The sequence below is a fragment of the Trachemys scripta genome, chromosome 7 (assembly GCF_013100865.1).
Source record: "Trachemys scripta elegans isolate TJP31775 chromosome 7, CAS_Tse_1.0, whole genome shotgun sequence".
NCBI lineage: Eukaryota > Metazoa > Chordata > Testudines > Emydidae > Trachemys > Trachemys scripta.
The window spans coordinates 91,937,374-91,949,153 of NC_048304.1; the positions used below are offsets into that span (position 1 = coordinate 91,937,374).

At 39.0% G+C, this 11,780-nt stretch overlaps 1 protein-coding gene across 5 annotated transcripts in view; it reads right to left on the reverse strand.

The window, feature by feature from the left end:
* Positions 1-6,228: 6,228 nt before the first annotated feature.
* The window catches only part of RNLS (renalase, FAD dependent amine oxidase), a 137,180-nt gene continuing 131,628 nt past the window's right edge, over positions 6,229-11,780 (reverse strand). For 2 of the 5 annotated variants that reach the window (XM_034775554.1, XM_034775555.1), the window contains exon 7: positions 7,010-8,912. In XM_034775554.1, the coding sequence (XP_034631445.1) occupies positions 8,760-8,912 (153 nt within the window). In that variant the 3' untranslated portion in view covers positions 7,010-8,759. The other 3 variants (XM_034775556.1, XM_034775557.1, XR_004646452.1) reach the window with 3 other exon arrangements.

The window sequence follows — 11,780 nt, forward strand, 5'->3', positions numbered from 1 at the left end:
CAAAAATTAGCCTGTTTTACAGTTCTTAACAACATGCAAAAATGTTGAATTTCAGGATTTTCAATTTTATTGAAAATATTTTATTGAAAAGCCACTCATACCTTTGAGTCACTGAAGTCAACAGGAGTTGTGAATGGCTGAATGACATCAGAATTTGGTTTTTAGCTTCTTAAAAATGTATTTACTAAATGATAGCCATCTGCTCCTCTCCATTGCACAGAGGGGATGGAAGCAGACATCATCAGAAAGGGGCTAAGGGTTACAAAGAGGGGAAAGACAACTATGTGGTAGTATCCTTCCCCTATAGTATAGCCACATTTACTCTTTGTGGTCTCTACACAATAGCTGCATTGTTGTGGGTACATTGCAAGAGACAAGGTAGAGGTGTCTAAGCAACATGTGACTTTACATGGTATTTTCCCTACAGGCAGCAGTAAAACTTACCATGTAAGAAGGCATGGTCAACCAATGGCTATGTAGCAGAGACAAGAATGAGAAGTCAGTGCAGTCAGTGTAGGCTCTGGAGAGGAGGGAAGTGCAGACAGGTCCAGCTGTCTGAATTGCCCCTGATGTTCCTGCCAATCTCAGCCTTCTATTAGAAGTACCTCTCATGATACCTGGCTGTTCTGCTTTGGCACTGGCCCTGTCTCCCAAAGAGGCCAAAACAATGACTCAGAAAGGGAAGAGCAGTTCTGTGGCTCTGTGCTTCCTCAGTTTTACATGTGCAGAGGAGTACAAGATTCAAAGACATGCTGTATATTCAAAATTCATGTTCAGGACTGTTTTCAGGTTGTGGTTGTTTTCAGTATGCCTGTAACAGTTCATGTTGGTGGCTCTTGATAAGAGCTACCATCTTACTGCAATGTGGAATGATCATGTAATTTGAGACACCACTAAGCAGATGCTGCAACACAGTCTACTTGAACAGCCTGAGTGGTAACATAGGTCACAGTCCTGCAAAGACCTGTATGCGTGAGTAGATTCCCTGACGTCTACACACATGTAAAGTTAAGCATGTATATAAATCTCTGCATGATTGAGGTCTTACTTTGATTTACACATTGTGATAAAAGCTACCTGAGCTTTAGGATCTTAGATGGGCCAAAGACTTTAAATTTCATTAACTAAACTGACTAGAATGAACACTACCGTTAATGACAATTATCTATAGCAGGGGTCGGCAACCTTTCAGAAGTTGGCAACCTTACAGAAGTGATGTGCCGAGTCTTCATTTATTCACTCTAATTTAAGGCTTTGTGTGCCAGTAATCCATTTTAACGTTTTTAGAAGGTCTCTTTCTATAAGTCTATGATATATAACTTAACTATTGTTGTATGTAAAGTAAATAATGTTTTTAAAATGTTTAAGAAGCTTCATTTAAAATTAAATTAAAATGCAGAACCCCCTGGACTGGTGGCCAGGACCTGGGCAGTGCGAGTGCCACTGAAAATCAGCTCGCGTGCCGCCTTCGGCATATGTGCCATAGGTTGCCTACCCCTAATCTATAGATACAATTACTTAGTTTCTTTTTGTTTATACATAATAATAAAAAATACCTTTCCCCACCAAAATAGACTTTCCCCGCTCTCCTAAACTATGACAACTACACTTTATCAAGTCCTGGAAGTATGTGGCCTTGTCATACAACACACCAGAGGTATGCAGTTATCAGATTTCAACCCAGTCCTCGTCATGCGTCATTGCTTACCTGGCAATTCCACACAATACTGTTGTCTGAGGATATTCCTGTTCTCAGCACTTTCTCTGTTGCTTAATTTCTAAGAACAGCTTTATACAGCAACCATCTTCCTTCAACAGTGCAAAATTTTTGCTTGCCAGCTACATGTAACTGATACACGTACAGCTGATCCTAGTCAGAAATGACTGCTGACTCTCACAAGAATTCTAGGGCAAACAATTTTATAACGGAAGAGAAAATACCTAAATTATTTTATGGTGATACAATGTAAATATAGCTCTCTCTCTCTTTCTTCCAAGCAGCAGGGCCTTGATTTTGGTATTTAAATTTCCTTATTGGAGATTTAATGACACAACTGGTTCTAAATATATAAATGTAGGCGGTTTACTCAATCAAATTCTGAGTAACTGCATTCACTCCATAACATTCTTCACAAAGATTCCTTTAAAAAGGGGCTTGCATAAAGCAAAATTGAAAGGACAGCATAGTTGAGTGAGAACAAGCTTACTGGTACATGAGGTATCCTGGATTCTTTGCTCACCCAAGCTCCTTATAAATTCAACTGGAGATCTGGGTGCTCAAGGAACTCAAAGTGTGGCACTTACTTTTCCTGCATTCCCTTTATTACTATGAAAGATGTGCTTCCTAATTAGGCCATTTCCCCTTGCAGGCCAGTTTCTCTTTCTGCTTGAATCTGCAGTGAAGTCATTATCTTGTGTTTATGACTCCATGGTCTGTTGCAGAGGAAACTATTGACAGGTCACAAATTCAGCATTATGTGGCTTCAATACAGGATGAAAAAGTAGATGGGCTGTGAGGGAGAAAAGCCCTCGTTAAAACAAATGGCTTTGGTAATTAAAGTTGATATGACAAATTATGTTTAAAAAAAAAGTGAAAGGTGAATGGATTTATATTTCTTCTTGAGATAGTGATTTTCTTCCCCAGTTAAAACCATCCAATACAAAATCTCTCAGCTTTTAAAGAAATTGGACTTCAAATAAGCCATTCGTATATTTCAATCAAAGTCAATTTTAACAACCATGTTATATTGCTCTTGATTTCTGGTGATATCATAGTCTAATGGAGAAAATAAATTCTAAGGAATTCCTGTTCTGAAGAGAGAATGTACCCTGACTGAATCACGGAACAGTATTTCCAGGCTGGTTTCATTGCCCTGCAGGGCATAGTTGCTTGTCACCGTATTTGCCCCATGAGAAGGACAAAAGAATTGGAAGGGTGTAAATTACAGAAATCTGAATCACAGCTCTGAGAGACTTTGCTCCAGCCAAGTCTGCAGAAAGACACCCTGTTAAGTTTGTGAATTCTCAGAAGTCAATACGAGGAGCATGGATGAATGAAGTAAGAATACTGATTTTTGTGTGTCTTTTTCTGATTCACTGAATCCATGGCTGTTGAATTGCAGCTCTTATTTTGACAGGAGGCAGCTGTTTAAGTTGAAAGTCTACCACTAACTTCAACAGACAGAATGTGAAGCCTGGCTGCACGGTACATAAGAGACAGCAGGACAGATTCTGATATGAGTAACATGAGTGTAAACCTTGAGTAATTTAATTGATTTTGATATTCTCCATTGCATTTAGTGAAGTTAATCTGGATTTACACTGAGGTATCAGAATAAGGATCTCAATGATGTACTATTTTTCAATAGACACAATACATTGGTAAAACTCTTCCTATTTTTTCCAAGACTTCTTTCTCCCTTCAGACATATCAAAGGTAAAAAATACTGCTCAATTATTATAATTTGTCATCCTCTGCCCCTGAGCAGGACCTGTGAGGAGACAGTTTATTAATAAAGCTTCTTCAATGCTGCATCACAAAGGTTCATTTCAACTAAGACTATGCTTACTAGCCAGTATGTATTAAATCAAGCAACAACTAAATCCATTTCTCACTTGAATACATTTATTTCAAACGTGATCAGTGTTTTGCAGCTGCTCTGATTATTTTTTTTTAAGTTCTTGTTTGGAATTGGAAGTATTGTGTCCATGCATTGCTCCTCCAAGAGTGACATGGGCACATTTATAACACTTTCCACTATTCCTGGCAACGGGTTTCATGAGACAGTTCTACAGCTTGGTCTCAATGGTCTTTTAAACAACATGGACCATTTGAAGTCTGGCTTCCTTTGTGATTTGTACAGCGCTGCACATGTACAGGTTTTTGTTTTTTAAATAGATATACCTAATAGAAAGAATTTGACATTAAAAGCAGAAGTGCTATGAAGCATACTTAGGTACTTCATAAAACCTAAAGTTTAAGAAAATGTTTGTTTAGTGTAACTTAAAATGTAATATTAATAATGGACACTGTTGTGAGTATTAGATTTTGGCTTCTTGTCAGAGCTTTCAGATACCCCCAAAAGATGCAGGGTTTTATTAAGAAAAAGCAGTCTGAGTGGTAGTAACTTCTTGGACACATGGCTAATATGTGAGATATGTAATATCTGAGGGCAGGTCTACACTTAAAACACAGCAGTGGCACAGCTGTGCCAGTGCTGGTGTAGTGCTTCAGTGTAGACACTACTATGCTGATGGGATAGCTTCTCCTGTCGGTGTAGTTAATCCACCTCCCTGAGAGGCAGTAGCTAGGTCAACGGGAGAAGACCTCCTGTCGACATAGCACTGTCTACACCTGGGTTTAGGTCGGTATAACAGTGTCACTCAGAGATGTGGAGTTTTCACACCCCTGAGCAACGTCATTATACCGATGTAAGTTTATAGTATAGGCTTGGCTTGAGAGTATGCAGTGCAATTGTAGTGGTGTCGGGCCCAGGATATCTGAGAGACAAGATGGGTGAGGTAATAACAGTAAGAAGAGTGGCCTCTTAGAATATATACTAACTACTTATATATAGATATGGAGTCTCCACCCACCAACTGTCCTATGACTGCAGAGGTGTTAAAAGGCCACTCTATCTTGAATGGTCCCTTACAATATGCTAAACAATCTATTCCACCTTGCCATGACACTGGGAGTGCCTTTCCTAGACTTGGAGAAGAGCTCTATGTGGCTCAAAAGCTTGTTTGTATCACCAACAGAAGTTGGTGCAATAAACGATATTACCTCATCCACCTTGTCTGCTCTGAGAGTGACATTTTTTTCCTGGCTGCAAACCAGAAGAATACCTAATACTTCCAAATTGCTAAATATGACTTATGCGCTGCTGTAAGGTATGCAGTATAGCCGCTCTTTGTTGGCAGGAGAGACCACTCCCAAACCACTCCCATCGAGGGGCGGTAGCTTTGTCAGCAGGACAGTGTCTCCTGCTGACAAAGTGCTGTCCACACTGGTGTTTTTCATCGGTAAAACTTTTGTCGGTCAGGGCTGTGGTTTTTTTCACACCCTTGACCGATAAAAGTTTTACCGATGCAAGTGTAGTGTAGACATAGCCTTAGTGGAGGGGCTAATTAAAATAAAATTTTAAAATAGGTGTCTAAATTCAGTAGGGAATGTCTGTTGTATTACTGTAGATTTAATATATGGGCCAAAGGTGTTAACGTGACCCTATCACTGTCCAGCATTAAACAGTGCTAGACAAGGTGTGGGGTTTGGCATACAGAGACCTCAGTCTACTTATCACCATGAAAAAGGCACCATTGATACATTATTTTAATCTTTTATTAATAATAAAAGAAGGAAAAATATTTGGAAAATAAAACATTGAATAAGGCTTTCATTTTAACAGCATCCCTTGTTCTCTTTTCGTTTAGCCGGAGAAAGTTTTGGAAGGAAAAACACCCTGGTTTGACAGTCTCTTTGATGGTAATAAACTATCATGAGAAAAAGTTAGTTGCTGCTGCTTTTGTAAAGCTCAATCCTATTTCATCCCAGCTGGTGGTTGGGATTCAGCTGTAGCTGGTAGAGGTGGAGATGTCATCTGGGTCCATTTCTCTGGCTCAGTCTAGTCAAGACACGTTTTAGACTTTCATTATCCTGATCCTGGGTCCCAGGAGATGGTGGGGATAGCAGCCATGACGGCAAAGTTTCTCCAGTAGTCTCCAACTGTACTTTCATATTTTTGCCCCCGCCCCCATATCTCTTTTTTTCTTCCTTGTTTTTAAGGACCCCAAAAGGGTGGAATCTCCCATCTCCTTATTTTGTCCACCAGTTATATTGTATTCTGTGTTGTAATTTAAATCAAAGTGTATATTATTTTTTATTACAAATATTTTCACTGTAAAAATGAAAAATAGTGGGCCGTAGTTTGCCCACCTCTGCTCTAAAATGTTACATTGTTTTATTTTTGAATGCAGGTTTTTTTGTACATAATTCTACATTTGTAAGTTCAACTTTCATGATAAAGAGATTGCACTACAGTATTAGGTGAATTGAAAAATACAATTTCTTTCAATTTTTTACAGTTCAAATACTTGTAATCAAAAATAAATATAAAGCGAGCACTGTACACTTTGTATTCTGTGTTGTAATTGAAATCAATATATTTGAAAATGTAGAAAATATCAAAAAATATTAAATGGAATTCTATTATTGTTTAAACGTGTGATTAATCGCATGATTAATTTTTTAATCATGTGATTAATCACACACTATTTTTTTTAATCGCTTGACAGCCCTAGTTTTAATGTTTTTAGTGTAGCTACTGTAACTCTGAACCTGGAAAGCCATCACCAGTTTTATTCCTGTTATTACACAGTTATGTAATTATGCTCATGTGAAGTCCTTTTATACACTTTTTCTTTGCATTTGTTATCCACTAAAGCAATGGCAAATTCTTCTATAGTTGATTCTCCTGTACCTTTTCTATAGTCGCTAGAGTGCACTCTGTTTAAGAGGCGAAGGATCAATTTCTCTTCAGGCAGCAAAGGGTCAAAGAACTGAGGCATGATGCATTATTCGCTGAACCACTAATCTGGCAAATATTGAACTATTTTAAGTGCATCTATTTTCTGGTCCAGTAATGGGGTGGGTGTGTTAGTTAAATTCACTGACGTTAACTTAGTGTTACAACTTAGTGTTACAGCCCAGATGCAAAAGTACATATTAGAAAATACTATGAGATAACAAATCTAATGACATGAGATATATACATTTGTATGTCCACCTGTATTCTTTCTAGCACTCTCTTCTTTCTTCCTTTCACAGGTACAGGCTGTTTATTTCTGGTTGCACCACTTTTAGGATAGGCAGCACATTTTATTGGTACTTCATCTCTAGAAGCAAAGAAATAAATCCTTCTCTGAGCTTGCAGAAAGCTGTCAGTAACATGTTCTGAATTTAAAGCCAGCGTTACTTGACTAGTAATAAAGATAAATATACCACCTAAGAAATACAAAAAACAGATTACCCCAGAGCACAGATTATGATCTAATTAAGTAAATAATGTTACCAGTCATCTTGCACTGGATATTGGATTTTCTATTACATTTGGGCCCAACCCTGTGCTGCACAAGTGTGATAGTGAGGGGAGTGGGAGCCACTGTTTGCTTGCATGGTAGGACTGCAACGTAAGACAGTGTGGGGGACAGGGACGGGAACAATGATGGGGACGTGCAGGCAGTAACTACCCTGGCTGGCACACTATAGCCCCACAGACGTGATCTTTTGTCTTGGAAACACAGTCAGACCCTTGACTAGCCCAGTGGGTAATGCAGCTGGCTCTAGGCAGTGAGTACATTCTGCTTCTTTTTAGAAGGGCAGTAAGATGTGGCCCACCCCACGTTCTCCAGAGCCCCAGTGATCAACCTTACCCATTCCACTCTGCACCAGAAGGACCTATCAAATGTATGTTGGATGGTTGGGGGCAGTGCTAGGTGAAAGAACTTTGGGGCCCTATGCAGTATGGCAACTGGAGCTCTGTGTGTTCCCCCAGTGGGGTGTGGAATGTCAGGTCCTGCCCCTGGGGGTGTTGGAGAGGGAGCCTCCTCCATGTTCACGCCACAGCAACTCCTGTCCTGCAGGCTGGCCTGGGTCCCAATCTAAAGTGTTGGCTCTTGCCACAGCATGCAGGCAGGATCATGCCCATGTAATGCCCCACCCCCTTCTTGGTGCTGGATGGTTTGTAGTTGTTGTAGGGTGTGTGTGTTCCCTCCCTCCCCTGATGGTAGTAGGGTCCCTCTGAGATGTGGGAGAGGGGGCCTGGTTCACATTGGTTAATCTGGGGGACATACTAGGTGGTGATATTATTCTACTCTGTCACCTCCATGACTTCAGAGAGTAAGGACAGGATTTTATTCTGAATATGTACTATATAGCTCCTGAAGAACTTCTTGATGTAGGCCAAGATTTTCAAACATGGGTGTCTAAAGTTAGGCTCCCAAGTCAGCTTAGGCACTGATTTTAATAATCAGATTTTAATAATCAATTTTAATAAATGGCCTGATTTTTCAAAAATACTGAGCACCCAGGAGTCTTGCTGCCTTCACTGGGGGCTGCTGGGTACTCAGTACCTCTGGGAAAAAAAGGACACTTATTTAGATACCTAACTATGGATTTAGCAGGCCAACTTTTGGCAACCACATCTGAAAAGTGTACTTGTAACTGTTACAGCCACTTGTTATACTGGTTCTGTGTGCTGGGTTCCCACTAAGAGAGATGCTGGAACAATTTGTATAGCGGGGGTGCTGAGAGCCATTGAACCAAACTGTAAACCCTGTTTATAATGGAAACCATGTCATGCCAGGAGTTGTTGCAGCACCCCAAGTTCCAGCATCTATGCCGATTGGTCTCATTGAGAGTTTTGGGCAAAGATCAAGAGCTGACAATAGTGTGTATTCCTAGGGTAAAATTTTCAGACATACCTAGGGGCCTTTTTAAAGGTACTGCGTTGCCCCATATGACATTTCAAAAGCATCTTTTACCCTTTCAGCTTGTAATACCAGATGAAATCAATGGGCAAAAAGATAGTGGAATCAGGCCATCAGAAGAGTTTCCTTTATAGTAGAATAGCAAAATACGTACCGGGGTCCTCAACATTTATTTCCATTCAAACAGATATAAGCAATTTTTGATGTTTTTTTCTAATGTAAAATGTAGGCCGTAAATTTCACCATAAAACTAAAACTATATGTAGACCGCTTTATAAATTAGTCTTTAAAGCCTCGACAATACATATGGCAGAATCTATGCACCCATCAAAGTTGGAATGAGTAAATCCATCGCCCCCACACACCAGGAGAGGTTTGATGTGAAGAGTCATTTGTCCTGGACAACTGGGGATGGCTTTTGTAACCTGCAAAAGAAAAATATATGGGAAGAAGGATAAGCAAATATTTATTACTCTGCATGCTGTATCTGATTCTGGCAATAAGGGCCAAAATATCACATAAAATGTTGACATTTTGATTTTGCTCATGAAAATACTTTATAGCCAAACTATAAGATCACCTTATTCTCATAAGTAGTGCCACTGCCCGTTTGGCCCTTAGGAAGCACTTAGCTATGACCTTAGATAATTCACATACACCTCCCCACATTATTATAATATTTATGATTTATGGTTATGCTTATTATGTGCTATGGGGTTTCCAAATAATCAAGAGGGATGGTCCTGGCTCAGAGGAGCTCAAAGGACAGAGACAATTAGACACAAATTAGGGTTATGACAGTGAGCAATTTACATAGATGTCAACCTGATTCACTGTTAGTAAGTGCAGCTGAAGTGGGTCTACAAGAGGGATTTAAATATGGACAGGCTAGAGGCCTTGTGAATGATCCAGGGAGGTTGTATCATGCATGAAAAAGACAAATAATTGATTGTGAGAAACAAACTACATTTTCTCTTCAACTACAAAAATTGACCATTCCTTTGTAAAGCGCTTTGAGATCTACAAGTGAAACACAAGAGCTATGATTTGTAGACTAATGGGTTAATATGCTAAAGATTATTCTGTAATATGACTCCAAAATGCATGAACATTCACTTAATTTTTTTAAAGTAAGAGATTCTTATAGGCCTCTCTTTAAAAAAAGAAAGAAAGAAAGTAAACTGTGTATTTCAAAACCCATAAACAATTCCGCCCTAGTTAGGCTGAATCCTTGCACGCTAGTTTCCTACCTGCAGCAAATTTTCATGGCCACTTACTAACACCACTACAAATAGAATTTTGTAACCAAGACATCCTCTGGACTTTTGTGTCCTGGGCACAAGCTGGTACTGCTATAATTCCATACAAGCCCTTTATTTAGAAAATGCCAATGTACTTTCAGCCAAATAAATACTATACTTAGGAGGGTGTGTATATGTGTGTGTGTGTGTGTGTGCATGTGTGTCTGTGGTCTTCAAAGATAGAACTGCACTAAGTATCAAGAATACAAATATCTCACTCTTCAAAGAATTGTAAAATCAATTCAAGAGAAAAGGAAGACTTTTTGGCTCTGCGATAGAATGTACAGACTAATTTTCTGCAAACTGCAAAGAGAATACCAGGCAATTAGTTAGATGTGTGCATAATTTGAGGCCGAGCATGTTATTTTTAAATAAACAAGGAAGAAAAGTTTTAATAAAAAAAAACTATTTAAAGTTACTTTGCTTCATTGACTTCCCAGTCTTTCATTGTCCTTTTTAATTCAATAGGAAATACACATACTGGGCCAGGCTCACTGGTTTGTTCTGGCTGCTTTCCCCTGCTCCAGCAATGCAAAGCAGCCATAAGCCTCACATAACTGGTCAGTTAAGCTCAGTTTACAGCTGCTTCACCTTACTAAATCAGTGCAAAGCAGCTGGAGTGTGACAGCGAGTTTTGTATCTGTAATCTTCCATATTTAAAAAAAATGATTTGTTCATAGCTCTAAAACACAAAAGAATTAAAGCATCTTTTTTGCTATCGGTATAGCATGTCAAAGAGTCTAGTCACATTTCTAAGACCTTTGGTTTGAACGAATGTTTGTGGTATAAACCATTTCAGCACCGGGGCTGATGTAGGCTTCTTTACACACTGCCAACCCAGAACCTACCAATTTGACATAAATGGGCAAAATATTCTATGTCAGAAACATGCATGAATCTCCCTTTAACTCCCCATGTGTATCCGAGATAAAAAATTGGTTCTACAGTTGTGCTTTGACCTGGGCAAGTCAGGATGGACCTGAGAACTTTGTAAATCGTGAGGAGTCATGTGCATGTAACCTAGGGTGGAATGTGGCTCACATGTGTTTCTAACTTGTTCATTGTGTGTTCTTTTTTGGGAAAAGGCTGCTCTATGGAATTCCCAAGGTACTTATTTTAGCATCTATAGGCCTGTTTACAGAAACACAGAGTAATATAAACAAACAGAGCAGAGACCGGCACAAACACTGATGCAAATGGTAATAACTGTTTACATGTTTATAGATATGGAATTTGTCCAGTCTCTTGAAAAGGCTAGAACCACAGATCTATGTCAACAGTTCAAACATTCTGTCTAGCATTTAACAAACTTCCAGCACAGATAAAAGAAAACACTGAATTATTAAAAGGGCATCTTCATCTCACTTTCTCATGTCCAACTAGTTGACTTTTTCTGCCTCAGAAACCTTAAACATGCTTATGTACAATCTTTCTTCATCTGCATCATAAAGTGTTGTGCATTTTTATAGTACTGACAATAAATAATAATATACATGAGGATCTCCATGGATCTTTCAACTTTTTTACTTCTCTCATCTGCATTGGACTAAACTCTTTTCTAACTGAGGAGAGTTGGATGCAAACTCTCTCTGGAGTATACAAAACCATCCCTGAGGTAAGCAGAGGTGTCACTTATAAATGACAGCAGCTTCAAACAACCACGAAGTTGTACTGTACATAATGTAAACCAATTGCTATTCTGGCAACAGGTGAAAAATGGGATACCAGACAAGGATGCTGTTGGGAAAACACACAGATCTCATAGGACACATTTTTCTTAACATCAGTTACAGATGAAGATACTACTTATTACTTGTGATGCTGCATTATTTTATATTTTCTTATCACAAAGACTGGCAAACAGAAAAAACTTTACACTTTTCATTTTTGTAAAAATGTATATAATATGACAAAAGCAGCAGAGGGTCCTGTGGCACCTTTGAGACTAACAGAAGTACTGGGAGCATAAGAACCTCACTTCTTCAGATGCAA